The following is a 14,918-nucleotide window of genomic DNA, read 5'->3' on the forward strand; positions in this document are numbered from 1 at the left end:
TATTGGTTGATATCGGTAATTAAAGAGTTGGACAATATCGGAATATCGGATATCGGCAAAAAGCCATTATCGGACATCCCTATTTGTGTATAATTTTAGCTGTTTGCACATTCGCATATTAGTATTATAAAGGAGTAATTTAAAGATAAAGGTGAACTGACATGTAATTGTGAGTGAAATGACTGCGAGAAGTTGTAACGACGGATTTTCTTTAAGCTCACCCAGATAGAAATGGACAAAAAGTGAGTGAGAGTTGTCAATATTACGTGATGTCCTTGAAGGCACCGTGTGATCTTCCAGCCCGGGGCAAGCCAGTGTGAAATCTTCCACCGAGGTCTTAAAGTGTATCCTTAGCCGCGCCCGACGGAGAGCTTTCCCCGGACTGTCTAACCATTTAACGTGTTTTTTTGTTAGTTTTTGTGACAACACGGACGAGATTGATGGAAGGGTATTGTTGTGCGTGTCGGTAACACGGAAGTGGGCAGCAGGTGCACGTGAACGGCGGTAAAAGTCAAACAAAGTTCTCTCCATATGGATACAACGCGGGCGGTGTGGTAATGTATATAACTTACTTTACGCCTTTCATTTAAAGCGTCGAGTTGAATAAAAAACAAACTATTTGAAAGTGCGTCGGGTCGAGCGAATTAAAGAAGAGTAAATAAAGACAGAAGAGACCATGGAGGAGGAGAAGACGACGACCATCGGGACTAACTTCAATGGCGGCACAGCCAAAGACAGAGTGGACAGGTAACATCATTTCTACTTTCTTACGTCTTTTAAATCTTACTTACAACATTTGGAGTCGTGTTTAGGAGGATATGTTCACCTGCTGGGACGGCTACCTTAACGACCGTCGAAACCCCGCCGGGGAAGGTGGCTGAAATATCGCGAGAGTTTGGGTTTGACCCCACATCATTTTACACTATATTGCCAAAAGTATTTGGCCACCTGCCTTGACTCACATATGAACTTGAAGTGCCATCCCATTCCTAACCCATAGGGTTCAATATGATGTGGGTCCACCTTTTGCAGCTATTACAGCTTCAACTCTTCTGGGAAGGCTGTCCACAAGGTTGCCGAGTGTGTTTATAGGAATTTTCCATCATTCTTCCAAAAGCGCATTGGTGAGGTCACACACCGATGTTGGTGGAGAAGGCCCTGACTCTCAGTCTCCGTTCTAATTCATCCCAAAGGTGTTCTATCAGGGTCAGGTCAGGACTCTGTGCAGGCCAGTCAAGTTCATCCACACCAGACTCTGTCATCCATGTCTTTATGGACCTTGCTTTGTGCACTGGTGCACAGTCATGTTGGAAGAGGAAGGGCCCTGCTCCAAACTGTTGGGAGCATGGAATTGTCCAAAATGTTTTGGTATCCTGGAGCATTCAAAGTTCCTTTCACTGGAACTAAGGGCATACTTGCCAACCCTCCCGATTTTCCCGGGAGACTCACGAATTTCAGTGCTCCTCCTGAAAATCTCCCGGGACAACCATTCTCCCGAATTTCTCCCAATTTCCACCCGGACAACATTATCAGGGGCATGCCTTGACAGGTCATCTAAAACCTGTCGTCACGTCCGCTTTACCTCCATACAGACAGCGTGTCGGCCCAGTCACATTATATATGCGGCTTCTAAACACACACACACACAAGTGAATGCAATGCATACTTGATCAACAGCCATACAGGTCACACTGAGGGTTGGCCGTATAAACAACTTTAACACTGTTACAAATATGCGCCACACTGTGAACCCACACCAAACAAGAATGACAAACACATTTCGGGAGAACATCCGCACCGTAACACAACAGAACAAATACCCAGAATCCCTTGCAGCACTAACTCTTCCGGTACGCTACAATATACACCCCTGCTACCACCAAACCCGCCCACCTCAACCCCCCCCCCCCCTCAAACCACCTCCCCCATCTCCCGAATTCGGAGGTCTCAAGGTTGGCAAGTATGACTAAGGGGCCAAGCCCCACTCCTGGAAAAACAACCCCACACCATAATTCCTCCTCCACAAAATTTCACACTCCTACCACTTCGTGGCTGAGTTGCTGTTGTTCCCAAACTCTTCCATTTTCTTATAATAAAGTACACTTTGGAATGTTTAGGAGCGAGGAAATTTCACGACTGGATATATGTATGTATGTATATATATGTATGTATGTATGTATGTATGTATGTATGTATATAGATATGTATGTATGTATGTATATAGATATGTATGTATGTATGTATGTATGTATATATGTGCATATGTATGTATGTATGTATATACGTGCATATGTATATATATATATATGTATATATATATGGGCAGCATGGTGGCAGAGGGGTTAGTGCGTCTGCCTCACAATACGAAGGTCCTGAGTAGTCGTGAGTTCAATCCCGGCCTCTGGATCTTTCTGTGTGGAGTTTGCATGTTCTCCCCGTGACTGCGTGGGTTCCCTCCGGGTACTCCGGCTTCCTTCCACCTCCAAAGACATGCACCTGGGGATATGTTGATTGGCAACACTAAATTGGCCCTAGTGTATGAATGTGAATGTGAATGTTGTCTGTCTGTCTATGTTGGCCCTGTGATGAGGTGGCGACTTGTCCAGGGTGTACCCCGCCTTCCGCCCGATTGTAGCTGAGATAGGCTCCAGCGACCCCGAAGGGAATTAGCGGTAGAAAATGGATGGATGTATATATGTGCATATGTACATATGTATGTATATATGTATGTATATATGTGCGTATGTATGTATGTATATATGTATGTATGTATGTATATATGTATGTATGTATGTATATATGTGCATATGTATGTATATATGTGCGTATGTATGTATATATGTATGTATATATGTGCATATGTATGTATGTATGTATGTATATATGTGCATATGTATGTATGTATATATGTGCATATGTATGTATGTATATATGTGCATATGTATGTATGTATATATGTATGTATGTGCATATGTATGTATGTATGTATGTGCATATGTATGTATGTATGTATGTATGTATGTATGTGCGTATGTATGTATGTATGTGCATATGTATGCATGTATGTGCATATGTATGCATGTATGTGCATATGTATGTATGTATGTATATATGTGCGTATGTATGTATGTATATATGTGCATATGTATGTATGTATGTATATATGTGCATATGTATGTATGTATATATGTGCATATGTATGTATACATGTGCATATGTATGTATATATGTGCATATGTATGTGCATATGTGCATATGTATGTATATATGTGCATATGTATGTATGTATGTGCATATGTATATATGTGCATATATATATATGTGTGTGTGTATATATATATATATATATATATATATACATACAGTCGTCAAAAGTTGACATACACTTGTAAAGAACATAATGTCATGGCTGTGTTGAGTTTTCAATAATTTCTACAACTCTTATTTTTTTGTGATAGAGTGATTGGAGCACGTACTTGTTTGTCACAAAAAACATTCTTGAAGTTTGGTTATTTTATGAATTTATTATGGTCTACTGAAAATGTGAGCAAATCTGCTGGGTCAAAAGTAGAGTGCGATATAAATAAAGGGGATTGGATTGAATTATAATTAAAAAAACATTTGTTAATTGAATGTTTGACATATACAGTCCAGACATACAATTAAATACATGTCGAATGTTCTTTTTTGGTCAATGACATCCCTGCAAACTAGACACACTTTCCACACTTTTTGCTGTTTTCATTCAGGAAGGACTTACTTCTCAAGCCAGCATATCGACAGCCTTTGTTTTGGCAATAGAGATGTTGTTTTGGCCTTTTTATTCACTCCCAACCGGCATTTAAAATACCGTTTTGCCTTCATCATCTAGTCTGTTCCAAACACACACCTGAGACGTCTTCAGTCATTGTAAAAAGGTTAAGCTAAGTGTAGATTATCATGTTACGTAACCATCTTAAAGGCACCGTTTTGAGCCTCCCACTCTCGCCACCGTACAGTATACTCCAGCGGCACTGAGAGCGGACTCGGCCAAACCACTCTGCAGAAACTGAAATCTAAGTAAGATTAAATATCTCAAATAAGAGTGATATTTGCTTATTTTCTGTCTGACAAGATAATTCTTCTCACTAAGCAGATTTTATGTTCAAGTGTTTTACTTGTTTTAAGTGTTTTGGTCCTAAATGATCTCAGTAAGATATTACAGTTTGTTGCTGAGATTTGATGACCTATATTGAGTAAAACTTGCTTGAAACTAGAATATCAACTGTTGCAAAGATGTGTCATCAACACTCACAAGTATAAAACTACTTTTTCAAAGTAATAATTTTTAATTTCAAGCATGAACAAAAAAATCATGACTTTGACACAATTGTGTCTTGTAATTAAAACAGATGACAGCCAAATGGACTTTGCTGTTTTATTTTCAATGAAACAATAGAAAATACGTACTCGTATAGTAGTACAGTTGGCACAGTACAGTAAACGGACAGTTAATATTTAACATGTGACATTTCAAACTATTTTGAACAGAAATAGTTCATGCACATTCAGATAAATTCTTCAAAATTACAAATAAAAAAATTTTGGCTGGGGTTCGGGTTGTGTATACAGTATATGTATGTATGTATGCGTATATTTATATATATATATATATATATATATATATATATATATATATATACCTCGCGCACTAATTGACTGAAAGAGCACGCACTTGGCGCGGTGATGTCATGTTATCCATGGAAAAATGCATTTTTAGACCATATGATTTGCCTGAGCGGCTAGGAGACCCAGAGAGTAACAAGCGGTTGCATTGTTGCCTTTCCATTAAGAAAGGCAACGACTAGTTTTTAGTATAACTTTGCTGGTTTCAAGAAATGTAATGTCGAGTGCATATCATTATGTCAAGATAATGGCACTAGCATTTACTTAATTTAAGAATATTTTTCAACATATTGAGAAAAAAGGTCAAAATTTTTTTTTTCTACCAAGAAAAGTGCACTTGTTATTAGTGAGAATATACTTATTTTAAGGTATTTTTGGGTTCATTGAGGTTAGCTAATTTTACTTGTTTTGGAAAGTCTTGACAAGCCAAATTTTGTTGTTCTATTAGCAGATAATTTTGCTTAGTTCAAATAAAATACCCCTCAATTTTGTATTTTTCTTTCTTGTTTTTGAACACTGACTTTTTGCAGTGCACCTATAGCAGTGGTTCTCAAACTTTTTTTGTCATCCTCCACTTTGGACAAGGGGGAGTTTTCAAGCCCCACCTGCCCCCATCGCCCCAACAGAACGCTAATGCCAAGCTTAACATTTTCAAATTTATTGAACATCAAGTAACATCAAGTTGCATACATTTAAACTCAATAACATAAAATAGCATCAAGTTCAATAATAAATAAAATAACTGTGCAGCTGTGGTATAACTTGCATCAAGTTCAATAATAAATTAAAGCTGCAAGCAGCGTTGGTCGGGCCCGCATATTTGGCAGGTGCTAGTCCTAAGTGTCCAAAAACTTTTGTCTACTGTTAGTCCTAAGTGTCCCAATACTTTTGTTGACATCAGCGCAGTGGTACAGTGGTTCTATTAAGGCTCGTAAAATCACAGCAGCATTATCAGCGCAGTGGTTCTTTGAAGGCTCGTAAAATCAAAACCATAGCATTTATCCAAACTCTTTCAGTATCCGTCAATCAGAAAGGTTCAATCTCTCTCCTGTAGTAGTTTGAAGCCGAAACGACAAACGCGCTCAGAGGAGATAATGTTTGATGTTTGGTGACCGGTTTTAACAAAAATTTAGTTTTGAAGGAGGGATTGCAAACTTCCTGTTGATTTTTTCTGAAGGGTGTCAATCTATGAAATGTAGGTCTAAGTGAGACCTACATAGAGGTTTTTGTTTCATGTCTCTAAGACAAGCAGTTTTGTCTGTGTTTTCCTCTGAGGAGCAGTTTTGTCTGTTTTATTCAAAAATTGCACTAGAGCGCAAATTTGAGTTTTGGGGTTCGTTTTTTTTATTAGATTGCAATTTCCACCAGTCCTGATGTGTGTAAAAGTTTGGTGAGTTTTGAAGTATTTTAAGGGGGTCAAATTACAGCTCAAAGAGGCAAAAATGAGTGTTTTTAGTACATTTTTGTCTTGAAGGGGAAATTGCCAACTTCCTGTTGGTTTTTGCCCGAGGATGTCAAATTATGAAATGTAGGTCTACGTCAGACCTATATAGAGGTTTTTGTTTAATGTCTCTACGACCTTCCTAGTGGGAGTTACAGGCAGTTTGTTTTTGTTTTTTCCCTAGGGGGCGCTAGAGCGCAATTTTGATTTTTGGGGTTAGGTTTTTTTACTAAAGTGTTTGGGGCACGTTTTTCTATGTGTGTGTAAAATTTGAAGCATGTTAAGGGGGGCAAAGTAGTGCGCAAAGCTGCGGTATAATAATAATAATAATAAAACCTTACAATAACAATAGGTCCTTTCGTCCCAATGCAAAAGGACTCCTGTTGGGATTCCTTTTACAATGGGCCGTGCGGGCCCTAATAAAATAACTTACTTCAAGTTCAATAATAAATAAAACAAAAGTGTTATAACTTGCATCAAGTTCAATAATAAATCAAAAAAGGTGTTATAACTTTCATCAAGTTCAATAATAAATCAAATAACTTTCATCAAGTTCAATAATTAATCAAATAACTTGCATCAAGTTCAATAATAAATCAAATAAAAGTGCCACTTTGCGATCTTTCAAACCTCATTGAGTTCGGGGCTGAGCTGCCTTGACGCGAGTGCTTCCCAGTGAATGACACAGTGTGTCCAATGCGCATTTGGCGCAACCCTCTTTATTAGAGCCTGCAGCCCGTTTCTTAACCCTGCCATGGTCTGCGCGCCATCAGAGCAAAAGCCCATACTGTTTTCCCATTTAAGGTTGTGTTCTTTGAGGAACCTGTCCATTATCTTGAACAGCTCATCAGCAGTGGCTCTATTTTTTATGCATTTGCAAAACAGCAAATCCTCGCACAGTGACTCGCCATTCACAAAGCGGACGTATGCGATGAACAGGCAGTCTTTATTGCTGTCAGTAGCTTCGTCCACTTGTAAAGCAAAACGACTTTCTTTTGATTTGTCTACGAGTCGTTCCTCAAGATCACTTGCAATGTCGCATATACGTCTCGCAACTGCGTCGTTTGACAGTGGGACAGCTTTTAATTTTGCTGCACTTGTCTCGTCAAGCATGACTGACACCATGTCTATTGCAGCGGGGAGAATGAGCTGCTCAGCAATTGTGTGTGTGTTTTTTGCATTGTGCAATTCTGTATGAAGCCATTTGAGCGTTACTGTTTACTGATGCAGCTTTTACCATACGCTTCTCCTGTTGACGCTACTCTGCCAGTTTTCTTGGAAAGAAATCAAGTGGCTTATTGACGTGATTGGGGTGTGTGGTCTCGAGGTGCCTCTTTAAAGGTCTACTGAAAGCCACTACTACCGACCACGCAGTCTGATAGTTTATATATCAATGATGAAATCTTAACATTATAACACATGCCAATACGGCCGGGTTAACTTATAAAGTGACATTTTAAATTTGCCGCTAAACTTCCGGTTCGAAACGCCTCTGAGGATGACGTATGCGCGTGACGTAGACCGGGGAACACGGGTATGCCTTCCACATTGAAGCCAATACGAAAAAGCTCTGTTTTCATTTCATAATTCCACAGTATTCTGGACATCTGTGTTCGTGAATCTGTTGCAATCATGTTCATTGCATTATGGAGAAGGAAGCTGAGCAAGCAAAGAAGAAAGTTGTCTGTGCGAAATGGACGTATTTTTCGAACGTAGTCAGCAACAACAGTACACAGCCGGCGCTTCTTTGTTTACATTCCCGAAAGATGCAGTCAAGATGGAAGAACTCGGATAACAGAGACTCTAACCAGGAGGACTTTTGACTTCGATACACAGACGCCTGTAGAGAACTGGGACAACACAGACTCTTACCAGGATTACTTTGATTTGGATGACAAAGACGCAGACGTGCTACTGTGAGTATGCAGCTTTGGCTTCTAAACATTTGATCGCTTGACCGTATGTGCGCAACTTTTTTTTGCGTATGTACGTAACTTTTTAAAAATATATAAGCTTTATGAACCTTGGGTTAGGTGAACGGTCTTTTGGGCTGAGTGATTGTGTGTGTTGATCAGGTGTTTGAATTGTATTGGCGTGTTCTATGGAGCTAGGAGCTAGCATAGGAGCTAGGAGCTAGCATAACAAACACGCAGGTGTTTTTATGCAGGATTAATTTGTGGCATATTAAATATAAGCCTGGTTGTGTTGTGGCTAATAGAGTATATATATGTCTTGTGTTTATTTACTGTTGTAGTCATTCCCAGCTGAATATCAGGTCACCCCCGGCTCTCACAGCATCTTCCCTATCTGAATAGCTTCCACTCCCCACTAGTCCTTCACTTGCACTTTACTCATCCACAAATCTTTCATCCTCGCTCAAATTAATGGGGAAATTGTCGCTTTCTCGGTCCGAATCTCTCTCACTTCATGCGGCCATCATTGTGAACAATAGGGAACTTTGCGTATATGTTCAACTGACTACGTCACGCTACTTCCGGTAGGGGCAAGCCTTTTTTTTATCAGATACCAAAAGTTGCAATCTTTATCGTCGTTGTTCTATACTAAATCCTTTCAGCAAAAATATGGCAATATCGCGAAATGATCAAGTATGACACATAGAATAGATCTGCTATCCCCGTTTAAATAAAAAAAATTCATTTCAGTAGGCCTTTAATTTGTTGGGTCTCATGCTGTCTGCTGCTAACGGTTTTAGACACAGAACACACAGGGGTCTCTCCTCTGCCCCCACCACCGCTGCCGTGAAACCAAGAGCAAGATACCCTTCATCATATTTTCTTTTCGGTTGGCTTTTTGGTTGATTAGGCCCGTCAGATTTTTGTTTCTCTACAGGCGCTGGCTCTGGCTCGACGACCTTTGAGGTGCGAGTAGGGTTGGGTATCATTTGAATTCGAACGATTCCGATTCTTTGTTTCGATTCTCGATTCCGATTCTTTTAAGAGGCAGGGTCAAAAAAAAGTTTAGGATATTTTAAATGAGCTAGCTAACCTACATACAGTCTTTCTGAATGAAATAGTCTGACATTCTCCATCAATTTTAATTCTATTAACTTTTTATGAACTTTACTATAAATTCCTCACAGGGCTGTTTTCAACTAGAATATAAATATCAAATCTATGAACTTGAATATAAATATTATAAATTATGAATACATTTTCCCAGGGGTACACTTTCCTCAAGAGAGCTTTATTTTTGAAAACCTCATGAAAACACATTTACACAAAAGTGTATGATGCTGCAGGAAACCTCATGAAAACACATTTACACATAAGTGTATGATGCTGCAGGAAACCTCATGAAAACACATTTACACACACAAGTGTATGATGCTGCAGGTACTTAAAAATGTTACCGTGCTCCCACTGATGGGCTAACCTGGTGCAGAAAAGCAAATAAACAATAAGAAACAACTTGCAAAACCCAGTCCAGATTAGCAGCAGGTACAGTATAAAATCAGAGACAGTTCTTGTTTAGGAAAATGACCATATCCGCCTTCTCAGGCAGGATGCGTGAGCGTTCTGGACAGATAGTGTCTCCTGCTGTGGAAAATACACGTTCGCTGGGTGTGGAAAAAGCTTGAACGCATAAATAGGAGAAAGCGAGATATGACAGCATAGGATAAGTCTTTTGTTGGTTCCACCACCATGCAGCAGGGTCGTCAGAAATAAGTATCGGTGGAACGTCCTGGTACATCTGCAGCTCTCTCTCCACTCGTTTCTTGATGGACATGGAGCTCTGTTATTTCGCGGTTATTTCATTTTTTTTTTGTAAAGTAAAGCCACACTTTCGACCGCCGACGCCCGCTATCCATGCTTGAGCATGACTGACTCGCTCGGCTATGCTAACACTTCCGGCGGTGGGCGCTTCTTCGTTGGTGTTCAGCGGCTTCTTCTTCCGGTTCGGCGGACATATTTTTTTCCGGTCGGCGGACTGGTATCGAAAATAGGAATCGAAATTTAAACTTTTGAACGATTCCGGGAGAATCGGAAAGTTAGTCCCGGTTCCAATCGATACTCGATACCCAACCCTAGGTGCGAGTCACAAATTGATCCATTTTGTGTAATTGTGGTCCACACATTAGCCTGCTACCCATCCGTGCGAAAGTTTGTTCCGCTTAGCCCCGCCCCCATTAGTTACTGTTGCTATGTCTGTCAAACTTTCGCTCCTACCTAGAAATTTAAAGCCTACAGGAAAAATAAGTAATTTACATTTATTTATATAGCGGATTTCACAGACAGAATCACAAAGTGATTTACAGTGTGTATAGAAAATGAAAGCATAGTAAAAAAAAAAAAATCTAAGAATATAATAATAAAAAAAAAATTTAAAGTGAAATTTCCTCCCGTTCCTGGCGCCCCACCTGTCATGTCTCTATTCCCCACCAGTGGGGCGCGCCCCACATTTTGAGAAACACTGACCTATAGGTAATGTTGCAATTTTTCAATGCCAACAACAAAAAAATCATTCAAAAAAAGCTACAACGTAAGTTAAGTACGGCTCCACTTTTCCAAAATACACTAGCTTGATGCTAATATACCCTGATTGAATCACAATTGAACTGTGGGTGGTTGATGGGCCTTTTGTGTGGTGGTGGGTTGCTATAGCTCTGTGTGAGGCCACTCAGGCATGCAGCGGTCTGTGGTTTTATGTTGACTTCTCTCTGGTTTCTATGCATTATTGTTAAAAAAAAAACGGCACATTTGATGTTTGACAACTTGTTTCAATTGTCTGAGAAACTATACACAAATGTTTAAGAAAAAAATTACAACTTGTTTATTTTTTAAAAAGTGAATTAAAATATTTCAGTGTGTGTAAAAGTACTGTTTGAGCACGTCCAGTGCTCATTTTTGGTCACATTAAAGGCCTACTGAAATGACATTTTTTTATTTAAACGGGGATAGCAGATCCATTCTATGTGTCATACTTGATCATTTCGCGATATTGCCATATTTTTGCTGAAAGGATTTAGTAGAGAACATCGACGATAAAGTTCGCAACTTTTGATCGCTGATAAAAAAAAGCCTTGCCTGTACTGGAAGTAGCGTGACGTCACAGGTTGAAAGGCTCCTCACATTTCCCCATTGTTTACAATGCAGCGAGAGCGATTCGGACCGAGAAAGCGACGATTACCCCATTAATTTGAGCGAGGATGAGAGATTCGTGGATGAGTGAAGGACTAGAGTGCAGTGCAGGACGTATCTTTTTTCGCTCTGACCGTAACTTAGGTGCAAGGGTTCATTGGATTCCACACTTTCTCCTTTTTCTATTGTGGATCACGGATTTGTATTTTAAACCACCTCGGATACTATATCCTCTTGAAAATGAGTCGAGAACGCGGAATGGACATTCACAGTGACTTTTATCTCCACGACAATACATCGGCGAAGCACTTTAGCTACGGAGCTAACGTGATAGCATCGTGCTTAAATGCAGATAGAAACAAAATAAATAAACCCGACTGGAAGGATAGACAGAAGATCAACAATACTATTAAACCATGGACATGTAACTACACGGTTAATGCTTTCCAGGCTGGCGAAGGTTAACAATGCTGTGCTAACGACGCCATTGAAGCTAACTTAGCTACGGGACCTCGACAGAGCTATGCTAAAAACATTAACTATCCACCTACGCCAGCCAGCCCTCATCTGCTCAACACCCGTGCTCACCTGCTTTCCAGCGATCGACGGCGCGACGAAGGACTTCACCCGATCATAGATGCGGTCGGCGGCCCGGAGACGGAGGAAGTCAAGGTGAGGTCGGCGGCTAGCGCGTCTGCTTTCCATCTCAAAGTCCTCCTGGTTGTGTTGCTGTAGTCCGCCGCTAATACATTGATCCCACCTACAGCTTTCTTCTTTGCAGTCTTCATTGTTCATTAAACAAATTGCAAAAGATTCACCAACACAGATGTCCAGAATACTGTGGAATTATGTGGTGAAAACAGAGCTTTTTGTATTGGATCCAATGGGGTCCGAATACTTCCGTTCACTCCGTGACGTCACGCGTAAACGTCATCATACCGAGACGTTTTCAACCGGAAGTTTCGCGGGAAATTTAAAATTGCACTTTATAAGTTAACCCGGCCGTATTGGCATGTGTTGCAATGTTAAGATTTCCTCATTGATGTATAAACTATCAGACTGCGTGGTCGGTAGTAGTGGCTTTCAGTAGAACTTTAATAAAACGTAACATTTTCCTGTGACATTAAACTAAATCAGATGCTTCAATTTTGACTGCTTAATTAGCTATTTGTGACATATTCCACCCAGGGTGGATCCATACGGCTTCCAGCGGCCAGAAGACTTTGACTACGAGTCGTATGAAGAGCTGATGTCCGAGTACCTGGTTGTGCTCACCAAACGGTCCATCAAGTGGTCCAAACGGCTGAAGGGCAAACGCAAGGTGCAGAGGAACGCCAAAAGTGAGTGTGGAGGGGGAAAATGGTCACAACAAAGTTAGTCAGAGTCGGGCTGTGAGCGCTCAATGTTTTCCCTCCCGTTCAGTGAAGCGTTACGTACGTAAAGGTGTGCCCAATGAGCACCGGGCCTTCATCTGGATGGCGACCAGCGGGGCCCAGAACCAGCTGGAGAAGAACCCAGGCTACTACCAGTCGCTGCTGGCAGCTCAACATGACGCCAAGGTGGTGGAGAGCATTTCCACAGGTTGGCTTACTTGTTTTTTATACAACATTCCCACTTCCGATACCATATTGGAGCCCAATTGGATCATAAATTCATACTTTTATTATTTTATAGTGCGGAATGGTACAAAAGGTTTGATTAAGTGAAATTGATTGATTGAAACTTTTATTAGTAGATTTCAAAGGAAGAGAATACATTTATGAAACAGTAGTTTACACAGTATAGTACATATTCCCTACAATCGACCACTAAATGGTAACACCCAAAAACGTTTTTCAACTTGTTTAAGTCGGGGTCCACGTTAATCAATTCATGGTAAGTCACTCCCAGAACAATAAGAAGTACCGTATTTTTCGGACTATACGTCGCAGTTTTTTTCATAGTTTGGCCGGGGGTGCGACTTATACTCAGGAGTGACTTATGTGTGAAATTATTAACACATTAGCGTAAAATATCAAATAATATTATTTAGCTCATTCACGTAAGAGACTAGACGTATAAGATTTCATGGGATTTAGCGATTAGGAGTGACAGATTGTTTGGTAAACGTATAGCATGTTCTATATGTTATAGTTATTTGAATGACTCTTACCATAATATGTTACGTTAACATACCAGGCACGTTCTCAGTTGGTTATTTATGCCTCATATAACGTACACTTATTCAGCCTGTTGTTCACTATTCTTTATTTATTTTAAATTGCCTTTAAAATGTCTATTCTTGGTGTTGGCTTTTATCAAATAAATTTCCCCAAAAAATGCGACTTATACTCCAGTGCGACTTATATATGTTTTTTCCTTCTTTATTATGCATTTTCGGCCGGTGCGACTTAATAGTCCTAAAAATACGGTACTTTTATTATTTTATAGTGCAAAATGTTAGAAAAGGTTTAAGTGAAATTGATTGAAACTTTTATTAGTAGATTTCAAAGGAAGAGAATACATTTATGAAACAGTAGTTTACACAGTACAGTACATATTCCCTACAATTGACCACTAAACGGTAACACCCGAATGTTTTTCAACTTGTTTAAGTCGGGGTCCACGTTAATCAATTCATGGTAAATCACTCCCAGAACAATAAGAATTATAAAAAAAAACACTAACCTATTTATTATTAATCATCTGGATTGGACCTATGCTGTCTTTAAGTTGGAGTGGTAATAATTCATGAAGGTAAACTCATGATGGTTGAAAGATGCGGACACGTTTGTTACTGGATGCTTTCTAATACACTTTTGGCTTGGAGACTTTGTATGTGTAAGTAATGTACAACTATAATTATTTGATCCTTGTTTATGTTGACACGTGTGCTGTTTTATTGTTCAATGATCATTACGTATGTCTAGCTTGTGTGCTATTGTGTGCTCAGCTGTTGTGTAGCTGCCAGCTCCTAGTAGCCTATGTAGCCTAGCATGTTCGCCTTTTGGAAATGACTAAAACATCAGAAATTGTGTTTAATGGAGGACATTTAGATTTTAACCGGCTGTCCAGCTTTGCACTAGTAAACACGCTGCAGGACTGCTTGTATCGCACATAATCCCACACAAGTAAACACGCTGCAGGACTGCTTGTATCGCACATAATCTCACACAAGTAAACACGGTGCAGGACTGCTTGTATCGCACATAATCTCACACAAGTAACACGGTGCAGGACTGCTTGTATCGCACATAATCTCACACAAGTAACACGGTGCAGGACTGCTTGTATCGCACATAATCTCACACAAGTAAACACGGTGCAGGACTGCTTGTATCGCACATAATCTCACACAAGTAACACGGTGCAGGACTGCTTGTATTGCACATAATCTCACACAAGTAACACGGTGCAGGACTGCTTGTATCGCACATAATCTCACACAAGTAACACGGTGCAGGACTGCTTGTATCGCACATAATCTCACACAAGTAAACACGGTGCAGGACTGCTTGTATCGCACATAATCTCACACAAGTAACACGGTGCAGGACTGCTTGTATCGCACATAATCTCACACAAGTAACACGGTGCAGGACTGCTTGTATCGCACATAATCTCACACAAGTAAACACGGTGCAGGACTGCTTGTATCGCACATAATCTCACACAAGTAACACGGTGCAGGACTGCTTGTATTGCACATAATCTCACACAAGTAACACGGTGCA

The 14,918-nt window shown here is 40.1% G+C and overlaps 1 protein-coding gene across 2 annotated transcripts in view; it reads left to right on the forward strand.

Annotated features, from left to right (window-relative positions):
* Positions 1-252: 252 nt before the first annotated feature.
* The window catches only part of LOC133641677 (growth hormone-regulated TBC protein 1-A-like), a 31,089-nt gene continuing 16,423 nt past the window's right edge, over positions 253-14,918 (forward strand). Inside the window, exons 1-4 of one of the 2 annotated variants that reach the window (XM_062035589.1) lie at positions 253-554; positions 627-747; positions 12,394-12,545; positions 12,628-12,786. In XM_062035589.1, coding sequence (XP_061891573.1) covers positions 677-747; positions 12,394-12,545; positions 12,628-12,786 — 382 coding nt within the window. In that variant the 5' untranslated portion in view covers positions 253-554; positions 627-676. Of the gene's footprint in view, positions 748-12,393; positions 12,546-12,627; positions 12,787-14,918 lie in introns of both variants that reach the window. The other variant, XM_062035582.1, reaches the window with a different exon arrangement.

The sequence above is a fragment of the Entelurus aequoreus genome, linkage group LG02 (assembly GCF_033978785.1).
Source record: "Entelurus aequoreus isolate RoL-2023_Sb linkage group LG02, RoL_Eaeq_v1.1, whole genome shotgun sequence".
In the NCBI taxonomy this organism is placed as follows: Eukaryota; Metazoa; Chordata; class Actinopteri; order Syngnathiformes; family Syngnathidae; genus Entelurus; species Entelurus aequoreus.